Source organism: Artemia franciscana, chromosome 7 (assembly GCF_032884065.1).
Source record: "Artemia franciscana chromosome 7, ASM3288406v1, whole genome shotgun sequence".
NCBI classification, from domain to species: domain Eukaryota; kingdom Metazoa; phylum Arthropoda; class Branchiopoda; order Anostraca; family Artemiidae; genus Artemia; species Artemia franciscana.
This window is the reverse complement of record NC_088869.1, coordinates 43,433,210-43,455,896: the sequence shown is the minus strand read 5'-3', so window position 1 is coordinate 43,455,896 and position 22,687 is coordinate 43,433,210. Positions and strand designations below refer to the sequence as shown.

The window sequence follows — 22,687 nt, the reverse complement described above, 5'->3', positions numbered from 1 at the left end:
CCAATGTAAGATTTCCCCCATTTTCTCGATTCTGAATTCTGATTTGGTCTCAACATTATTATTAAATGGACTCTCCCTATTCAGCCCTTTGTCATGGGCGACAAAGCGCATATCGCCTCTTGTTTGTTATCTTACAGATCATTTCCCTCACTCTATTATGCCTTCAAATGGCATCCATAAATAGAAATCAAAATTATTGTTTTTTTTTTCTCTAATGAGGAGGTAAGGCTCCAACAGAATCACCCTAACAATCCCTGCCGAAAGGAATATTTTACTTACTGGGGAATTGGTTGTGTCTAATTTTACTACACTTTTAGTTAGATTTAACATCCTTTCTGAATTATGAAATACAGAAACATAATGGTTGCATAAATTTGATAGTGTGTGGAAAAAATTAACGGTACTCGTGTACGTGATTGGATTATAATTGATAAAGCATTTATAAATATTTTTTTTTTGTATAGCTTAAGATTCCTCATTCTCCTTATTGCAAATTTGAAAGTGATAAACGATATTGTAGTGTAATCTTTGGAGTCATGAGAATATGTTCGGGGTATGTTTATGATGCTTACCGTAGGAATATTGAAATAGTGTGTTTTTGTCATATTTTCTTTTCGCTCTAATTTGCAATTGTGCTTGTTCCCTTTTTAATTTACTTTTATTAACAGTTAGTATGAAGTTAAGAAGAACTTCTGTGTACTAATTAAAATAGAACTTGTTTTTGCTGTAAGTATGGAGCAACATTAAACTTAAAATGAACAGAAATTATTCCGTGTATAAGGGGGTTTCTCCCTCCTCAATACCTTTTCTCTTCATGCTAAAGTTTTCTAATGCCTTTAACAAATGTTCTGGTTCAAATTAAACAACACTTATGTTTCAGGAAGCGTTCTCACGGAATTGGGACAAAAGGTCTAACTTTAGTGCAAAAAGCGGTGTACTGAGGAGAGTGTAGCTCCCTTTATATACGGAATAATTTCTGTTCGTTTTCAATCTTTGCTCTTTATTTTAATTTAAAAAGCTTGTTTTTTAGCATCTAATTTCTGATCTTTTTTTAAAATAATCCCTGGAAATCTACCTCCCCCTCCATGGGAAATTCCCCCCTTTCGAAAATAAATTCCATAGAAAGTTTTTGCCGTATAAAATCTCTCCTGGGGAAATTAACTCCGGATAATTCCATCCTCGCTGCGAATTCCCTCCAGAAAATTTCTTACGGACGATTCTGACTGAAAACTACTCCTTAGCTTATTTTCATTTTAAATTAAATAGGAAAAGAAGTTTTTTTTAACTGAAAGCAAGAAGCAATATTGAAACTCAAAATAAATAGAAATTATTCCATGTTTAAGGGGGTTGTCCCCCTCCTCAATACCTTGCTCTTTACACTAAAGCTTTAAGCACTTAAAAAAAAAACTTCCTCTTTAAATTAAACGGCCCTTGTGTTTCAGGAATAGTTCTTAAAAAAAATTGGACAACTAGACAAACTTTAGCCTACACAGCAATGTTTTGAGGAGGGGGCAACCCCTTCGTATAGAGTATAAATTCGCTTTTGGTTTCAATGTTGCTACTTACTTTCACTTGAAAAAGCTTATTTTTTGTATTTAATTTTTGATCATTCTTCAAATATTGCCGATAAATCTGGCTCACCCTCCATGAACAATTTCCTCGCCTTATGGGGAACTAGTCAGTGAAAATTTCCCCCCTTGTAAACCCCCTCCTCGTAAAAGTCCCTCTGGAGAATTCCATCCTCGCTGAAAATACCCCTCCCAATAAAAATTTCTTGTGGACCATTCAGCCTGAAAAGTCCTCCTTAGGACAGTTTCATTTGAAAAAGACTTTAATTTCTATTCGTTACCCCGACAACACCGAAAATACCCTCTTCTGTGGAAATTTGTTCCCAGAAATCCAAACACGCTGAAAATAGCCCCCGGATAATTCCTCCGGAACATCTCCAAAATGTAAAATTGAGTTGGCAAAGAGGAAGTAAGACAAACAAAAATAATTTCGTTATTTTTTCTGTTTTAAAAAGTAGAGTTGAGAAAAAGAGTCAAACTTTAGCGTAAAGAGCGGGGCGTTGAGGAGGGAACAGCCCCTTTCACATACGGATTAATTTCTGTCCGTTTCAAGTATTAATGACGCTCCTTACTTTCAGTGAAAAAAAAACTTTTTTTTTTTATTTAATATATTTGGAATCAGCATAACAAGCCGATTCATTGATCCGAAATTCCGTTTTTTAGAGTTCTATTATTTTTAGAGTTTCTATTGAGCCGCGTCGCCCCTTACCTACAGTTCGTTAACACAAATTGTTTGAAGCGACCTTTTTTTTTTAATTTAATTTCTGATCTTTTTCAGGTCATGGCGGAATCCCCCCCCCCTGTGAAAATATTTCCCCTCCCTCCCCCTAATTTAGAGTATCTCCCGCGCAAATTATAAAATTTCTCCTGATGATAATTACTCCATGGAGAATTTCTTCCTTGGAAAATCCCCCCCCCCACTTAGTAATACCCCAGAGAATTCCAACTCTGCTGGAAAATTTTCACCAGACAATTCCCCCAGAGTATTTCTACTTGCAAAATGGGATCGCCAGCGAAACAGTAAGACAAATAAAAAGAATTTCGTCTATGAATTGCAAATTCTCCCCGCCAAAATTTCCCCTGGAAAGTTCACCAGAAGAAAATATCATCCTAATGGAAAATTCTTTCCGTAGAACATCTCTCTCTCTCTCTCTCTCTCTCTCTCTCTCTCTCTCTCTCTCTCTCTCTCTCTATGTATATATATATATATATATATATATATATATATATATATATATATATATATATATATATATATATATATATATATATATATATATATATATATATATATATATATTTATACCCCTCACTTTCTTAATAAAAAATGGTAATTTCTTATGTGTATTTTACTTTGATTGTCTCTTTGTAGGTTCCTTGTATCCATCATGAGATTCGTTGGCGTGATTTTGTTTTTGATATACATAGTTGTACCTCTCGCCATTAGATTTTCTGCAACAGTCCAGAGACACTTAATATTTCTACCGTTTTGTAAGTACGACTAGTCTTTTTTCTGTAGGCTGGAATAAGATAGATTTCTTTATGGTGAACGAAGAACACACCTCCATCCTTAATGGTTTTCTTATAAGATAAAGGAGGCATCAATTATCCCAGGACTTAAAATCAGAATTTAGTCTCCAATCTAAGTGTTACTTTCGATGTACTATGTGACTGATCAAAGAGAAAACTAAGGCCTCTATGGAAAACTTAAAGGTTTAATGGTACCGCAACTTATTCAGACACAGTTCCTCACACGCTGACGGGTGTATAATGTGACAAGGGTGCCTCTCCACGACCTCTTGGTCTTCCAAAGATGTTCCTACCAAGTTAGCATCCTTTTCTTGGCATTGGTCAAATATCACATCCTGCCATCATAAAATAATATCGTTGTAATGAAGAGGACGACAAAGAATTAATGAAAGTGGACTGATTGTTAAAGATATATAATGACAATATTTAGCAGTTTCGAGTAGTTATTTTTTAGTAAAAGTTCTACAGATTGAACTTTGGGTGGATTGATAGGTATTAGTATTCATATGAACTGAAAATTTGTGTGTTTTTGTCTACTATTAGGCTTAAGCCATCTTGACCTTTATCCTGCAGACACTTTTGAATATACAGATCCACAATTTTACTAAAATATTTTTTATGTTTTGTTGTAATCGTTTGTTTGTTTTAATACTGCCTGTCAATGTCATTTATCATAAAAATTCTCTTTTATTGTCTTTAAAGAAAGAAGAACTTCACGGTACTCGCAAATCAATACAAAGTGATTTGTTTCTTTAACTTTTTGTATTGATCAAGACTCCTTAATTGAGTCTCAATTAAGATTGTTTTAATTGAGACTCCTTAATTGAAATGTCTTTAAACAGTTGTTTAAAGACATTTAAACAATTTTCTGCTTGTGTTTGTTGTTCTCTGAATAGGGGTCTAACCTCACCACGAAACTTATAAACGTTATTTAAAGCTGGTTGGAGAAAGAAAATACAAGGTCTTCTCTTTGTCCATCCCAAGTCTTTTTGTCTTTTAGTATGAAACGATCAATTAACTGGGATGAAGAAAAGCATTGCGATTCCTAGATCATTGGAGGAAAGGGTTTTCGGCCTATTCCCCGTTAAAAAATATTTTTTCTCATTTTTTCCTCTGCGTAAGGGTTCTCTTGAAACAATACCTTACGAATGAATGTTTCTAGCTTTCAATAAAAATTATCCGCCCTTTTTTGGACGAACTAATAGAAAAAAAAACTTTTTAGACCCTTGTCCTTTCCCTCAAGCACACTATTTTGGGTTCTCTTGCCGTCCCAAAATCTGATACATTGAGGAAACGCTATTTTGACAGATTGGGTGAATACTCTCTTTTGACTGAATTCACAGTGAACAGATTTGAAGTTCCATGTCAAAGTTCTAAGTCAAAATTCAAGATGAACTTAGCCCCCAGACACCTCCTGAGGATTTCGACCTGAGGATCCTCAAAGCTCTTTCTTAAATAATGCAGCTACACTATTTTGATACCATTGGTAGGCTACGCATGGTAGGCTACAATTTGTTCTACATAGTGCGAATAGATTCTAGTCCAACAGGGGCTCAAAGGGTCAAAAGTTTTACTATTTTCTCAAGACAGGATTTTCTCCTGAAAGTTTTCAAATTGACCTGCAAAACTGTTCCTAGCATGTTGTAGATACGCTGGTTGGATTACCTGGTAACAAATCTTGTCTTTTGGTTTACCTTGTTACTTAACCAAGAATAGATTATAGCTCCCATAGAGGCTTATAGTGAGAGGCGTTTAAATTGACTGGAAAAAGACATTTTTAGAACTTCTCGTCCCCTCTATCCCCATCAAAGGCCTCGAAATCCTTTTGACCTCCCCAATGCTCCCTGAAAGGTTAAGCTTGATGCCAAAAATCATTCCAGAGATATTTCATATAAGTTGTTTTGATAACTTCATGCCATGTAATGTCTTTTGACTTACCTCGCTACTTCGACGTTAAATTCTAATTAACTTGGGGGCTTCTTGTAAAAACCTCATAGACGGATCGAAGGCGACAGTTTTCCCCCTCTTCAACACAAAATTTGAATTCCTTTCCCCCCTCCCCTTACCACCCGAAAGCTTGAACTAATCCACGGAGCCGTTCCTGCAATATTGTAGATATGCATATTTGACAGCCAAGATACGAATAGTAACCTTAGATTTATCTTTAACTCTTTCCTAAGCCTTTCCCAAGATATTACGAATATGCTATTTAGATAGCCTTGCAATATTTAGGCAAATGTTTGCTAAGTGAAAACATTTAGGTTAACAGGAGGCAAAATATATCTAGCCCCTCAGCCAGCACAAAAAAAAATCAAATCACCCTCCTTTTCCCTCTCCTACAATACCTAAAACCTTCAACTCTATCCCAGGAGCCAATCCTCAGATATTGCACACAGATATTGTATCACATTGGTCATTAGAGACCGCGATACACACAGTCTCCATACAGTTTCTCCTCAAAGTCATAGTATCCACTTGATACTAAGTTAAGCTCCTGAAAGATTACAGTAACGGCATTTTGATAACATGGTGATATATAGTGTCATTCGATTTACTTTGCTTTTTAACTATATAAAAATTATATATTACATAGGAGATTATAGTGCAAAACGTTTTGTGGAATCAAAAGCAAAAATTGTTTGACTCCTTCTCATTCACCCAACACATAATCTGAAGCCTATTGCCCCACCATCCTTCTCATCCTTTCCCCAACGGTCCCTGAAAGTTTTAGCTTCATCCCCAAGCTCCTCCTGAGACATGACAGATATGCTATTTTGATTATCTGGATGCACATAGTGTCTTTTGATTTATTTTTTCCCCTCCTCAAGTGAAAATTTGAGGTGTATACCCACTCCTGGACACTCTCTAAGTTTCAACTTATACTCCAAGTTGCTCCCGAGATATTGCAGATGGGTCATTTTGATAACCTGGTAACACAAAGTGTCTTTTGAATTTACTTGTTTCCTAATTCTGCTTACACTATAGTCCGATAGGAGCTTATAGCTTGTGAGTCAGATACAAAAATTGTTTAACCCCCGACCCATAACCCAAAATAGGATTTGAGGTCCATTTTTTTATACAGCCTTTCCTTTTCTCTCTCTGACAGGACCTTAAAGTTTCAGCTTCATCCCCCAAGAAGATGCCGAGATATTGCAGATATGCTAATGCGATGACTGGGATACACGTACTGTCTTCTGATTTACCTCTCCCCACATTCAGGTTTAAGTTCACTTTACTCAGGTATGCAGGTTGTTTTTTGATTACGCCCTTGTTAAACTCAGGTAATCCTGGACTAGCTAACAATCTCTAAGAGCTATTCTACTAAAACCCTTCTGTGAACAATTGCTAGTTGAATAATTTGGGTTCATTTCTCCTGGGTGTGCGGTGGGTAGGGTTGACCCAGGAGGTATACTTATTACAGCTCTAACTTTTCTAGCTAAAATAAGTAACACAAAATCTGGATCATATATCATAGACTTATGGGGGAAGGGAGCAGAAAAGAGCACCGGAAAGAAGCTGATTGCCCTCAAATCATTTCCAGTCCTTGAAATGGCATTAAAACTTTCAATTTTGAATAGAATGAGCTTATTCGAATCGAATAAATTTCCAGGAACACCGTTCTATGAGAAGTAACTTAAAAAGAGATTGTTGGCTATTTTTTTTTTTAGATCTCTTGATCTAAGGAGTTGATGATATAATTTCAGAGCCGATAAAATAAGTTTTTAGCCGTTATTGAGGGTCGGTTTTCCTTTGAGGGGGAGGAGGGCCATACACCCGATCAACGGCTGTAAGTTTTAAGTTGATAAGGGACACTTGAATATTGGCCCATTTCTGGGCCTCCTCCCACCGTAGACTGTGATGCTTTTTACCCAGATAACGATTCATGTAAGTTTTGAGCTAATCGCACACACAGTATCAGACAAGCCCTCTTTTTCTATTTTAAAATCTCTGCGTAAGCAATGGATACTTTGCAGCACTATTTACGGCCCATGTCCCGGCTATGCGGATCAAATCATCCACAATGGATTATTGACTGGATCTTTAGACTATTTCGAATAGATATGCTATCTCAAAATGGTGGGTAGTCAAAAAGGGTACGGTCGTCGTCTAATCACATTTGTCGCTTAGAAAAGGTACCAGGACTTTCAATTTCCAATCGAATAAGTATAATCCAAAGTTTCTTCGACCACCTCTTCCATAAGAAGTAGTCGGTGAAAAAACGAAAAAGATGAACAAATAATACGTTGAAGGCTTATGGGTCTGTAGCTAGGCAGCTCTATTCCGCAAAGATAAACACCCTGAACCTTTGCCAAGGAGACATTCAATTTTACTTCTTTTTTATATAGAGTTGGAAAGTGTGAGGTGTGTTAAGAAAATAGCAGAGGTATTGTTCATCTGAATTAATTTTATTTACATATAGGTATAAATTCTTTTCCCTTAAAAATAGTCCCTGGTAGATAATGTACACTTATTTCCACACCCCCATTTCGCTTTTTTAGCCCCCCAAACAATTCTGGAAATAAACCTTTGGAACAGCATGTTTTTTGTTGGTACTCTTTAATTTTCTTTTATGGCTGTAAAATGACTGCTCTTTGAGGTTTTCTTTGCTTTTGGGAACAGAAAGAAGTCACACGGAGCTATGTTTTAGATGCTGAAATTTTCATCTAGGCAATTCGGAAAGCCTCTGTCGGGAAAATTGAGACTTGGTTTGTATGCCTTGTCCCAAACCTATATTCAGTCCTTTTTTTACGATCTGTTTTGATGGTTCTTCATTGTTTTTAATTTCAGTTAGCAATTCTAAGCAACTTTCATTTTCTACTGTTTTTATTCTTTAAGCTATTTTGGAACAAATTTTGCTATCACAGGTTCCATGCCCCAAAATATGCATGAGCCCAATTATAAATGATAGTATAAGTATTACTTTTCATACAAACTTTCTTTCAGTTCAGTTCAGTTCATTCGGGTTAATTAAAAAAAATTATAACAGTCATAACATACTTAATCTCTCATCTCTATGCGAAAACTGCATGCTGAGTCCCATATCACCTCAAAAATAAATACTCACTATGGCTCTCCCTCCACTTCTCGATACAACCATGGCCCCTACCAAAAAACATCTTTACAAGTCCCCACCTCTTCATCCAGGAGCAAACCACTCCAACCCCCACAAAAAAACTCAATAATAGCTAAAATCACTTTTCTAATTAGATTCTTTATTCAAATTAACTAATTCAAAACAAGATAATTTTTTATTCTCTTTTTGAAAGAACCAAGGGAACTCCTACCTCTCAGTTCAAGCGGTAGGGTATTGTAAGCCTTAGCACAGACGATGTCAGGCGAAAAATCCGACCTCACTGTTGGCGTATGTCGAATATGGATCTGTGCAAATAGTCTTGTAATTGGAAGACGCTGTTCGGATACCAAACGGAATAGATTCCTAAAAGGCGTGGAAGCAAGCCGGAGAGGAATCTGAAAGCAAAAACCAAGCAGGAAAGCTCAAACAGCGAATTCAGCGAGAGATAATCTTCTGTGTGTTTGATGATCTTCAGGGCATTCTTGTGGATGGAATCCAGTTTTTTTTAGATGGGATTTGAATGTTGATTGCCATACCATTGCGCAATACTGTAAGTGGGGTCTAATGAGTGCATTGTAGAGAAGGGTAAGAGTTTTACCTGGGAATGTTTGCTTCAGTTTCTTCATGATACCCAGATTCCTTGAAAGCTTTAATTCTACAGCATGGATGTGAGGAAGGAAAGAAAGGTTTTCATCTACTATTACTCCTAAATATTTTGCACATCCATTTACTGGTCATTGAACCTTTCCACGAGACGTCACAATTCCTGTTATTTCTGGGTGAAGGGTTCCTACCCTAGAAAATAGTAGGATGCAAGATTTTTCTACATTGATGACAAGTTTGTTGGCATCCATCCACAGATAGGTCTCTTCTATGATGTTTTCAAGCTTCCGCTGGAGTGAAGGCATATCAAGTCCGCAGCAGGTAATTGTAGTGTCGTCAGCGAATGCTATAAGTTCATCTTGCTCGTTAGTAATGTCCTCAGATGTTTGATCAAAGCATAGGTTACAGCATTTTTGGTCGTCATGATTCGGATTAAGGATACGAGTTAGGTCATTTACATGGACTAAAAACAAAAGAGGACCGAGGATTGATCCTTGGGGCACACCAAATTTCACAGTAGTGTCGTTTCTTGGGTCGTCACCAATGTAGATGCACCTATTTTAAAGGTAAGATTCAAACCATTGAAGGGCTATCCCTCTCACTCCAATATGTTGCAGCTTTCCCAGTAAGATTGTATGATCCAAACTGTCAAATGCTTTCTTGATGACAATCAATATAGCAGCTGGCAGAAGACCTGAGTCAAGTGCTCTGTTGATGAATAAGCTTAAGGATGCCAGAGCATCTTCTGTTGAATGACCAGGTCTGAAGCCGAACTGACGACTATTAAAAAATCCTTTTTTTTCGAGAAACTGGTAAAGTAGTCTTTGTAAGGGTTTTTCAAAAACTTTTGAAAAAACAGATAATATGGATATGGGTCGGAAGTTTGATGGATCGTCATGAGGGCCACCTTTATGCAGAGGGATTATTCTTGCTTTTTTTAGTATCGAAGGAAAAACACCACTTCTTAGAGACAGGTTTATCAAATAAGTTAATGGCTCTAGGATAGAAGGGAGGACTGCTTTCAGGGCTTTCGTGTGTATCCAGTCAAATCCAGATGCTGATGTGCCTTTCAAGGTGTTCACAATTAGCTCTTCTTCAGTTGGTGTCACAGGAATTATTGCCATTGATTTGGTGCATGCTGAGCCAAGGTAATGCTTGTAGGGTTTGTGGGGACTTTTCGCAGAATTAGATGTAATTCTTCCTATCCCTGCGAAAAATGTACTGAGTTCTTTTGCAACCTGAGTGGGTTCCGTAACAGCCTCCCCGTTGACAAAAAGTCTGGAAGGCAATTGTTGGTCGCAAAACCGAATTAATGACCTTCCAGACTTTTCGTCCATCCTTCCCACTTTCAGATATTTTATTCACATAAATTCTTTTTGCTTTCCTCAGAACTGAATGAAGGCATTTCTTATACGTCTCATATCTCTCTAGGTTTTCTCGGTTTGGGTGGTTTCTGTAATTTGCCTATAACTTATTTTTCTTATTTATGCATATGAGTAAGCTTTCGGTAACCCATGGACATATTGGGGTATTTTTTCTTCCATGGTTTCTTGGTTTCTCTTTAAAACAGCATGCTTTATATGCAGCTACAAACGCATTGTGGAAAATTTCAAAACCTTCGTTCACATCTTCCTTTGCTAGGACACTGTCCCAAGAAACTTTTTTTAACTCATCATTTAACAGTTTAAGAATCTCCTCTTTAAGATTAATTACTTGTAGACCCTGGTTAGTTCTTACGAGTGGAGTTGGCATCCTCGCCGTGTTAAAGACAGTGTGTATAGGAAAATGATCAGATGTGTCGCTGGTGATGACTGATACCTTCGCCGGACATAATGTAGAAAAAATGTTGTCAATCAGTGAGTGTGTACTTTCTGTTACTCTGGTTGGAATTGTAATTGAAGGGTAAAGATTAGACCCTGACATAATAGTGAGAAGATCCACTGAGCTCTTTCTTAGAGGAAAGGCTAGATTAATGTTAAAATCACCCATGACGATCACATCTTGGTTCTGGTTTCCTATCAGCTATAAAATCTGAGTTAGTATATCCATAAAAGCAGAAACAGAACCAGAGGGTGAGCGATATATTTCTCCAATCAATATCTTTTTCTTAGAAGGCCCATATAGCTCAAGGAAAAGTGATTCAAAAATGCCTTCAACATTCCGGCTCAGTTGATTGTTAATATGCACAGCATATTCATTCCTCGCATAAATAGCCAATCCTCCTCTGCGAGCTTCTTTTCTATGTAGAAAATTTGATTTATAGCCTGGGATATCTAGGAGGCTATCCGTTTGTCCTGTAAGGAATGTCTCACATAATCTAATTATGTTGGGTTGCAGTTGGTGGCATATTGAAGTTATTTCCATAAACGACGAACATAATCCTTGACAGTTAAGTTGAAGCACAGAGAACTGAGATTCAGAGTGCCCCTTGGTTAAATCTATTAAATCAACATATTTACTTCTAGGATAATTACTTTCACTAAATAACGGCAAATCATCTTCATTACTTATTTTTTCATCAAAAATTTTCTCTAAATCCAAAAAAGAATTCTCTAACTTTTTTAACCGGTTATAATTTTTTGGCAATGACGAAGTGATTAGCCCCCGGGATGAAGAATAGGAACTCATTACTTACCTAATAGTTTCCAGGGGACAAGGCCATATCTTGAAGTGAAGCAAAAGCCATGAGAAATACACACACCCGTAGGAACTTTTTTTGAACTCTGAAAGAGAAAAACAAAACCAAGAAAATGGAATAACATGGATAAAAAAAAAGCACTGAAATATACATTTTAGACATAAAAATGTAAGCAAGCGGCAATCAACTTGTAATGACAACTACATATGAAGGAGAAAAAATATATAGAAAAATTAAGGAATGTTCAAGAACTTAATCAACATCCGACCGTGGCAAGGATGGGGGAAAATCAACATAGAAATCTAATCAATTGGCAATCAACTTATACAGACAAAACTTATGAATGAAAGGAACACACACAATTATGACTCTGAGTCTCATTCCTCAGGTTGGATAGTTGGCACTTTAACTGGGTCAAAGCATTCATCTAGATATTTCGCCCGTTGTAAATTTTTAGACTTTTTAACATCCAACCACATTCTGACGCCTCGTTGGACAAGACGAGTTTCTGCAACTTTCTCTGCTGTCAGTTTAGATGTTTTTAGCTTATACCCTAATGACAGAAGTTCCTTTCTTCTTTTACCAAGCTCCGCTGGTAGGTCCGTCGATATACTGAACCCCGTCTTCTTAAGTTTTCCACACTCCTTCACGATCATCGACCGGTCAAAGCCATCTAGGCTTACAAAAATAGGCTCTACAACCTTTTTTCGATGTGTCCCACTTCGGATGCTCAGAACACTCTCTGGTTCTGGTCGACTAGATTTCTTTGAAATACGATAAATGGCACTCATACGTATTTGGTTAGCGTTGGATATTCCAAGCTTAGCCTAAAAAAATGAGGCCACAGTCTGTCGAAGATTTTCTGAGCCTTGCGGCGCTTCAATTCCGTGTATAATGATATTATTTTTTCTTGTATATAGTTCTGTTCGTAAAGTAGAAGTCTTCACTTGGACGAGCTCAGTCTTGAGCAATTTATTTTCTGCTCTGAGTAATTTATTTTCAGTCTGTAACTGCGAAATTAACTGTAGCATTTCGTCCATCCTCCGGTCAAAATGCTCTTTTGTCACTGCCATTACTAATTTCTGACGATAATGCCGCTTTGCCTATCTAATATACTACAATATCATCGAGTGAAACTTACTCGCAAGGGCCCCGTTTTGTAATAAAACCAGTTATTACTAGGGCCCGCTTTCATCAAATGCAAATCTGAAATCCTATTCAATCGAGCTTGTTCTCAGTGAAAAAACCCTGTATCCTAGGGGCGTGGCTATAGCAAATTCACTTTGCACAGCGGAGAACCACACTGCATGAATGCTCAACGATAACTGAAGAGAACCAAAGGACCTAGTTTTGCCCGATAACTACTACTACTACTAATAACTCACTGCAGCACCAAGCCGCCTGAGGTCAACACAGCTACGCACGCTCATCCTCCAACCTAATCTATTTCAAGCCTCCCTCTTTACACCCTCCCAGGAAGTTTCCATTTCCTTTAAATCTTTATTTATGACATCCTCCCAACCCAGACAAAGACGACCTGATTTCCGTGTAGCTCCAGACGGTTGGCCAAAAAGGACAATCTTCGGTAATCTCTCATCCTTCATCCGTAGAACGTGGCCTAGCCATCTCAACCTTTCTCTCATTATAGCCCCAGAAAGCGGGATTGAACCACACTTTTCGTACAACCTACTGTTTGAAATACGGTCAGTCAGCCGGGTACCCAGAACAATCCGTAGGCAATTTTTCTGGAAAACATCTAGTAAATTTTCATCTGCTTTTCGGAGTGCCCATGCTTCAGAGCCATATTTGACCACTGTCATCACTGTAGCTTCCAATATTCTAATCTTGGTTTGTAGACTTATCTTTCTATTCTTCCAAACTTTTTTTTATCTGTGAAAAAACACCCTGAGCCTTAGCTATTCTACTTTTAACATCTTCACTGCTCCCACCATCTTTACTAATAATACTACCAAGGTAACTGAAGCTCCTAATTTGATCAATCTTTTCGTTGCCTAATGTCACCTGTTCATCTTCACTTATTCCTAGCCTTAGTGACTTAGTCTTCTTAACATTAATTTTCAAGCCTATTTTAGCACCCTGAACTCGTAAAACATCTAAAAATTCATTCATTTTGCTCACACTTTCATCTAATATGCTTAAATCATCAGCATAATCTAAGTCCAGGAGCGTTCTTCCTCCCCATTTGATTCCATGGTCTCCAATTGCCTTTCCTGTGCTCCTTAAGACGAAGTCCATCAAAATGATCCATATAAAGGGGGATAGAACACAACCCTGCTTAACTCCTGATTTAATACAAAACCAGTTGCTTACCTCATTTCCTACCTTAACTCCAGCAGTATTATTCTCTTATATAGCGCAAATCACTTTAATGTATTTTTCTGGTATACCATATAAGGATAAGACCTTTGTTAACGCTCTTCTATCAACAGAATCGAAAGCTTGCTCATAATCGATAAAACTGAGGACCAAAGGTGTTTGACAACGAAGGGACTTCTCAATTATTAACCTAAGAGTGAAAACATGGTCGACACATCCTCTACCTTTTCTAAAACCGCATTGTTCTTCCCTTAAAACTTTGTCTACAGCATGTCTCAGTCTAAAAAGTATCATATTCTTCAGTAATTTGCTACCTATAGAGACCAGACTAATGCCTCTACAGCACTCACTCTTGTCACCTTTCTTATACAGTGGTTTGATTAAGGTTTTACTAAAATCATTGGGTACTTCCCCTTTTTCAAAAATCATGTTCATTATCTTCAGTAGCTTATTCCTAACCTCAGAGCCACCATATTTAAGAAACTCATTAATCATACTATCAGCACCTGGGGCCTTATTATTTTTTAATCCTTTTAGTACTGTCGCTAATTCTTCCTCACTAAACAAATCTTCCTTCACATCCAAGGTATCACAAACTTTTTTCATTTTCATCTATATCTTTTCCTGCAACTGTATCTCGGTTAGCACATTCTCAAAATGTTTCACCCATCTTTCTTTAACTTTTTCCTTATCACTAATTGTGGCCCCATTTCTATCCTTAACTGGGACTAGTCCGGATTGGCTACTCCCTTTCAATTTATTAACATACCAGTATAATATTTTACTATTATGCCGTCTAGCCGCATCTTCCAGATCCTCAGCAATTTTGTCCATGGCCTCCACTTCACATCTCCTTAGTTCATATTTTAATGCTTTCTCCACTTTCTTTACATTCCTTTTGTTTTCATACGACCTATCACTCAGATAATTCTTATACAAACCCCTTCTACTCTCTATTAAACCTAAAGCTTTTTCTATAATATTCCTAGTTGCTGTCTTAGCACTCTTCCCTAGGACACCATCAGCAACTTCACAAATTGTTTTTCTGAAATTATTCCATCCATCTTCCACTTTGTCAAATTTTAAACTCTCGAGTTTAGTACTCAACTGTTCCTGGAATTTTTTTTTTCTAAAATTTTCATCCTGAAGTCTACCAACGTCATAACTTTCCGGGAGGGAGTTATCATTCCGAAATTTCAGCTTTAAATGAACCTTAGAAACTACAAGATGGTGATTTTTACTTTTAACAGCAATAACGGCACTCCTATACACCCTAGTATCTTGTATTGATCCTGCTAGTCTTCTGTTTACAATAACATAATCAATAAGGTTTGCTGTCTTACCATCACGTGAATACCATGTCAACTTATGGGCCATTTTGTGACCAAACACCGTATTGGTTATAACTAGGTTGTTATACCTACAAAATTGCAAAAGCCTATAGCCATTACTGTTTCCTTTTCCTACACCAAATTTACCCAGGCTAGGATACCATCTATCCCTATTTCTACCAACCTGGGCATTAAAATCTCCTAGCAAAAACACCATATTTCTACCTGGTACACTGTCTCTTTGCTCCTTTAACTGTAAGTAAAATTCACCTGAGTCACTAGTATCTCCATTAGTTGGTTCAATGGGGGGGGGGGATCCACTACTATAACTGATACCCTGAACTTTTTATTCATAAAATGAGCAATTAGTACTCTATTATTTATATCTTCCCAGCCTAAACAAGACTTAGCAGCTTCCTTCTTCATCATGAGCCCTACTCCCTGTCTATGTGCCCCATCCTTCCTGCCTGAGTAAACAAATTCTATGTCACCTAAGTTCATGCTTCCTACCCCTGGGATATGAGTTTATGAAACTCCTAATAAATCCAGTTCAAACCGTCTGAACTCGTCAGTAAAAATGTCGTTGCGATAGTAATTTTTTAACGTCGTAACATTCCAAGTTCCAATTTTCATGTTCTTGAAATCTTTGAAATTATTTTGGCCTCATGTAAAGCAGTGATCCCTGATACCAATGCAGGATGGGGACCAACATATCTTCTCAAGTCTACGCCGAAGCGCTTAAGCCGGCTTAGAACCGGACACCAAGAAGTCCCTGGGACCTCCAGTAAGTTGGAGGCTTTGTGCAATCCTGGGCCCATCTTGGTCACAACATGGTTTTCAGCACTTGGTGATGCTCTTCTATCAACAAGAGTCGAAATTCTGCACAGACAGTCCCAAGTCTATTACCTCCGACTCATTATATATTCATGCCTACAAATATTATACTACTACGGGGAGGCAGCCCATAGTAGATAAATTAGCTAGGAAGAGGTTTTTCATCCCGAAAACGCCCATCAAAACAAACTAAGCCCAGAAAAATATACAATAGTCAGAATCCCGCACGAGTGCTGTGTTGTTTACTAGGCTATAATTTCCTCGAGGGGCGCCACTCTCAAGTGGGAAAAATTGACCGCAAGTCTCCCAGTCTTGCAGGTACCCCGAAAGGGTCGAGGCAGCCCTTTACAGAGGCCGTTGTCCATAAATCTGGATCTTACGCCCTGCCGCAGTTGTCCTCTCACGATGGTGCTCTGCATCACCATGCAATTTAACCCATTACTGGGAGAAGGTTTGTAACTCATCTGACGTGTGAACACGGCAGTGGGCCCTGTTGACTGTACATTTGAGGGTCCTTCTTCCTCCTCCGCCTGTAATTATGACCCCCAGGGGAGGGTTTCCCAGTTTCTATTATGGACCCCCCTTGGACAAGGTCCTACTTGGTCTAAGCCTCCTATGGAGCTACTCTACCTATCTGTAGGGCATTCCCCTATCTGTTGTCCTCTACCAAAACCTAGCATGATTATCTAATAATTAACTAAATAATACAACTAATAAATAGTTGCTGTAAATTGTAACTTTACTTTAATTTAGACGATAAAGTAAAGGACAAAAATAACATATACAAGCTCTGTCGTCCTCTGCTAAAACCTAGCATGCAAATTAATAATTAACTAACTATTGCAACTGCTTAATAATTGTAATAAAGTACAACTTTCCTTTTAATTTATACCCTAAAATAAAGAAAACACCAAAAAGCTCTATTGTCCTCTACCAAAGCCTAGCATGTTAACTAATAATTAACTAATAAATAGCCCATTTGGTCTGATTGCAACACCTCACAAGCCACTCCTTATAGAAAACACCTTTGTGAATTTAAATTAAGAAGGAAACTTATTAGAAACCCTGCTAGTACTGCAAAAGTAGACCTAAGTAGCCAATTTAGCCTGTTTCAAACATCTCACAAGCCAAAACCCTATAGAAAACACCTTTGAGAATTTAAATTAAGAAGAAAACTTATTAGAAACTCTGCTAATACTGCAAAAGTGGACCTAAGTAGCCAATTTTGCCTGTTTGAAACATCTCACAAGCCAACACCCTATAGAAAACACCTTTGAGAATTTAAATTAAGAAGAAAACTTATTAAAAACTCTGTTGATATTGCAAAAGTAGACCTAAGTAACCAATTTAGCCTGTTTGAAACATCTCACAAGCCAACACCCTATAGAAAACACCTTTGAGAACTTAAATGAAGAAGAAAACTTATTAGAAACTCTGCTAATACTGCAAAAGTAGACCTAAGTAGCCAATTTAGCCTGTTTGAAACATCTCACAAGCCAACACCCTATAGAAAACACCTTTGAGAATTTAAATGAAGAAGAAAACTTATTAGAAACTCTACTAATACTGCAAAAGTAGACCTAAGTAGCCAATTTAGCCTGTTTGAAACATCTCACAAGCCAACACCCTATAGAAAACACCTTTGAGAATTTAAATTAAGAAGAAAACTTATTAGAAACTCTGCTAATACTGCAAAAGTAGACCTAAGTAGCCAATTTAGCCTGTTTGAAACATCTCACAAGCCAACACCCTATAGAAAACACCTTTGAGAATTTAAATGAAGAAGAAAACTTATTAGAAACTCTACTAATACTGCAAAAGTAGACCTAAGTAGCCAATTTAGCCTGTTTGAAACATCTCACAAGCCAACACCCTGTAGAAAATACCTTTGAGAATTTAAATGAAGAAGAAAACTTATTAGAAACTCTACTAATACTGCAAAAGTAGACCTAAGTAACCAATTTAGCCTGTTTGAAACATCTCACAAGCCAACACCCTATAGAAAACACCTTTGAGAACTTAAATGAAGAAGAAAACTTATTAGAAACTCTGCTAATACTGCAAAAGTGGACCTAAGTAGCCAATTTAGCCTGTTTGAAACATCTCACAAGCCAACACCCTATAGAATTTAGATACATTCATATTGATTTTATTTGTTTGTCTTGTCAGTTTGTGAATTGATGCCCCCAAACTGTAGCAAGGAAAAACAAACTTACTCTACTGGAAAATTAGCCAAAAATAACAATATTCCTAGTTAAGTATTTTGCTAAGATCACTATCGAAGTTTAATTGACCTTTCCTGCCCACCTGCAAGGTTCAATTGACATGCGAGGTGACTAATTAGTTAAATAATCGGTGCATACGAATTTGATGCAAATAGGAGATCAAATATAATGCAGAAATAACACAGAACGGTATAGGACTGGGGTGTTTGTATAACAGAATAACACAGAATGGGGTGTTTGTCGCTGGGCGCAGCATCTGAAGGGTTGCCAAACTGAGGGCTTTTTCGTCAATGCTATAACCTACTCATATATGTGGTAGTCCATGCCTAAGTAGTCTTTACCATATTTTTAAGTTTGGTAGTTTTCTTTATTTATCACCTTTCTCAGAAAACTAGTTTCATGAGAATACTTTAGCGTTTCAGATCTGGCATAGAAAACTCTCAAGCATTGCTTATGGGTGTTTATTTCTTGATTTCTTTGTTGATTATGTATTTTTCTCTTGTGTTTCTTTTTCTTAACGTTACTGAACTATTTTACCATTGTATGTGTGGATTATAAAGAAATTAATTCGTAATATAACGTCGACTTTTGGAGCAAATTAACGTCAAATCGAACAAGATTAGATTAGCCATTGTTGTGTAAATACAAGTGTTTACCAACCAGTGAACTGAGAAAAATACAAACTGCATCATCTCTTAGTATTTAAAGGGTAAGTAAGGGTAAACAGCGAATAACTAATAAAACTAAAGAAAGCAAAGAATGAATAAAAACAGACGTAGAATAAAGAGTAAACAGGCAAGACATATGATACTACTCAATTGTTTTGATTGATTTTGTTTACACCTTTTATGTTTGAGCCACCTAGATCCTAAATGATAGTTTAAATGGGATAGAAGGTAGTACTATGCAAATTCTGCTTTTCTGGCCCAAACTTATTTAATTTAAGTCCCTCCAACAACTGTTATCGACTTGGTACTTACGTGTTATAGCAACCACACTTGGTTCTTGATCTGTAATTAAACAAAAAAAACTAAGTTTTTTGAACTGCAAGTAAGGAGCGTCATTAAAACTTAAAACGAACAGAAATTATTCCGTATATGAAAGAGATTATCCCCTCCTCAACGCCCCGTTCTTTACGCTAAAGTTTGACTCTTTCTCACAATTCTACTTTTTAAAACAATAAACAACTTTAGCGTAAAGAGCGAGACATTGAGGATGGGACAACCCCTTCCATACACAGAATAATTTCTGTTCGTTTTAAGTTTTAGTGTCGCTCCTTACTTGCAGTAAAAAAAAACTTCTTTTTTTTTTTAATTTAATTTCTGAACGTTTTTAATTAATGCATGTTTTGATTTTGACTCACTGCACATGAATAATTAAAACGAAATTTGAATATTTATTTTTTTCGGCTAAATGGCTTTCTCATAGTTTTGATCGGACGATTTTGATATAAAAAAGGGGTGAGGAGGAGGCCCGTTGCACTCCAATTTTTGGTTACTTAAAAAGGTAACGAGAACTTTTTTATTTTTATACGAACGATTTTATTAGCAATAAATATGTGTAACTTACGTAAAGAACTTCTATATTTGTATATTTTTATTACGTATGTAAGGGGGTTCGCCCCCTCGTCAATACCTCACTTTTTACACTAAGGCTTGAATTTTGCCCAACTCTTTTAGAATGACCCTTGAATCACAAGGGCCGTAAAATAAATAGTTGAAATTATGAAAAAAAAATTTGTGTAAAGAGCGAGGTATTCTAGAGGAAACGAACACCCTGATATACGTAATAATTTCTGGTCGTTTTAGGCTTTAATGCTGCTCCTTACTTCCAGCTGAAAAAACTTTTTATTTATTTTCTCATTTTTTTTAATAATGCTAGAAAATCCTGCGGCCCCTTTATGGAAATTCTCTTCCCTCATGATAGAGTCCTACATGTAAAGATCCTCCCACATAATTTCCTCCCCCTCCCCAGCCCTCAACGCGAAAAAGTCCCCCTGAAAACGTCTGTACTCTTCCCAATAACCATTACTATATGTAAACTATGGTCTAAGCTCGTAACTTGCAGCCCCTCCCCCGGGGACTGTGGGGATCAAGTCGTCCCGAAAGACATAATTATTAGATTTTTCAACTATGCTGAACAAAATGGCTATCTTATAATTTTGATCTGATGACTTTGAGAATAAAAATGAGCGTGGGGTGGGCCTAGGTACCCTTCAATTTTTTATCACATAAAAAGGGCACTAGAACTTTTAATTTCCGTTAGAATGAGCCCTTTTGCGACATTTTAGGACCACTGGCTCGATAAGATCACCCCTAGAAAGAAAAAAAAATAAACACGGATCTTTCTTCTGGCAAAAAATACAAAATTCCACATTTTTGTAGATAGGAGCTTCAAGCTTCTGCAGTGGGGTTCTCTGATACGCTGCACTTGATTTTGTGATTTTCGTCAAGATTCTATGGGGGATTCTATTAGGGGGTGTTAGTGGGGTCTTTTTTCTAAAATAAGGCAAATTTTTTCAGGTTTATAACTTTTGATGGGTAAGATTAAGATGAAACTTATATATTTAGAATCAGCATAAAAATGTGATTCTTTTGATGAAATTACTGGTATCAAAATTCCATTTTTTTGAGTTTCGGTTACTATTGAGCCGGGTCGCTCCGTACTACAGTTCTTTACCACGAACTGTTTGATGAAACCGTTTACTGTGTTCACTCGGTGATGATCACCTTAGCCTGAGCGAGATAGATGGTAACTATGCATGCATATTTTAGTTAAATATTTAATACGTAGAGGTGGTTTGGTTAGGTATGCCATATATTCGCGCTGGGTGGCATGTTTTCCATAGTTCTCTGTTGAATTTTTCATAATTTTGGATTCAGGATTGAATTTGGATTCATTTTGAGGATTTTGGAGTCCGTCGATTTTTCAGGAGTCCATTGGTTTTTGAATTATGGTCGCTATAACACCTACTTATCTCAAAATTAATTAGACGATAGTGTGAATAGTCCAGTGGCTGGAGGCTGCAAGTTGTCAAACGAGGCCTATCAAAAAGTGGACGTCTTTTCCAGTTATACCCTAGTTTTGCTCTGATCAGTATGTAAAATATGTAATCTGTAGATAAGACATTCAAGTTTGACGTGTTGATGCTTCTGAATAAGCTGATTATGTCAGAAATATTCCTAATTCCACAAAGGACATTGTGGGCTCAAAAACGAGCTTATTTTGTTTTCATACTACCATCCCAAAAATTTTCTGAAATGCCCCCCCCCCCCTGAAAAGAAGCTGTGCCTTTATGTGCTGTTTTGCCGTTGATCGTTGACCTCTTTTTTTCAGTGCGATACCCCTACGACATCGATTTAACGAAACCTGCAGATTTGGGAATCGAAGGTGCTGTGTCTTTAAGGATACCAACGGAGTCAAAAATGGAATTAGGAGCTTGGTATGTACGGTGGGAGCGAAGCGTAATCAATCCTATAAAATAGATAAAAAAAACCTTGTTATTTATTGGTTTAATAGTTTCAGTTAATCTTTATGATGTGCATCTAAGTTTGGTTTTTATTGTAAGGTTTTATAAAAAAGGGCAAAACTCTACCAGAGATTGCTACAGGAGACTGAAAAGAAATTCTTTGGTGTTTAAATATTTGTCATCTATGGCATCCTTGAGATGATGTACGTGCTGACGTTTACGATTTGATCAATCCGGATTTATTATCTGGATAAAAATTATTTCGATTAGTCATAAGCCACTGTGCTTCATCTTCAAGCCAAAACAAAAACTTAGTGTGGCTAGTTTTTGGTGTTTGTAAAACCTGCTAGCTGAATTTTTTTAAAAATGCTGCTAATAGAAAATTTTGATATCTACTGAATGTAAAAAAAAACAAAAAAAAAAAAAACAGAAACAAAACAAATAAACATCACCGCTATTAAGGCAGCTATCATATACATGTGTAGAAATTACAGACATAATCTGTTTTCTTTTTGATATTTTAAGTTTACTGTATTTTAGAGGCCCTATAATTGAATCAAATAAAAACAAAGTTATTGTAAATAGAAATAAAGTGAGACTAAGACATAAAACATGCAAGAATCATAGTGCAATATAGAGGGTTCTGTCGTCACCCCCTTTCCTTCCTCTAAGCATACTAGCATATAATTTGCCATTGAATTAAAACGTAAAGGATTTGCAACATATTTTTTGAAATGTGACTCGAATCTGTTCCACGTTTTTTTATGCTGGTGTTGTAAGTAGGGGCAAATTATGTCTCAGTATGATAGTGAGAGGGTGTTTGAGGGTATTGCAATCCTCCTGTCAATTCATCATAATAACGTGCTTGTTTTTTTTAGTCACCTTTTACTTGCATAAAAAGAAATTGGTAAGATTTTTGTTTTTACTTTTTTAATTTGGTGTCCGCTACTACCGCCATCTGTATAATTCCCCATGAAGTAGTTTGTCTTTGAAAATTGGATCCCCGATTTTTTTTCTATTCTATTTTGTAAGATAGGTGGCACTGTGTAAGTTTCCATTTAACCAGTCTGATTTAATG

The 22,687-nt window shown here is 36.8% G+C and overlaps 1 protein-coding gene across 6 annotated transcripts in view; it reads left to right on the top strand.

Annotated features, from left to right (window-relative positions):
- LOC136029339 (lysophosphatidylserine lipase ABHD12-like) overlaps nucleotides 1–22,687 on the top strand; it is a 68,707-nt gene that overhangs the window by 27,045 nt on the left and 18,975 nt on the right. For 5 of the 6 annotated variants that reach the window (XM_065707626.1, XM_065707627.1, XM_065707632.1 and 2 more), the window contains 2 exons: nucleotides 2,941–3,059; nucleotides 21,477–21,582. In XM_065707626.1, coding sequence (XP_065563698.1) covers nucleotides 2,941–3,059; nucleotides 21,477–21,582 — 225 coding nt within the window. Of the gene's footprint in view, nucleotides 1–521; nucleotides 554–2,940; nucleotides 3,060–21,476; nucleotides 21,583–22,687 lie in introns of those variants that run through there. The other variant, XM_065707630.1, reaches the window with a different exon arrangement.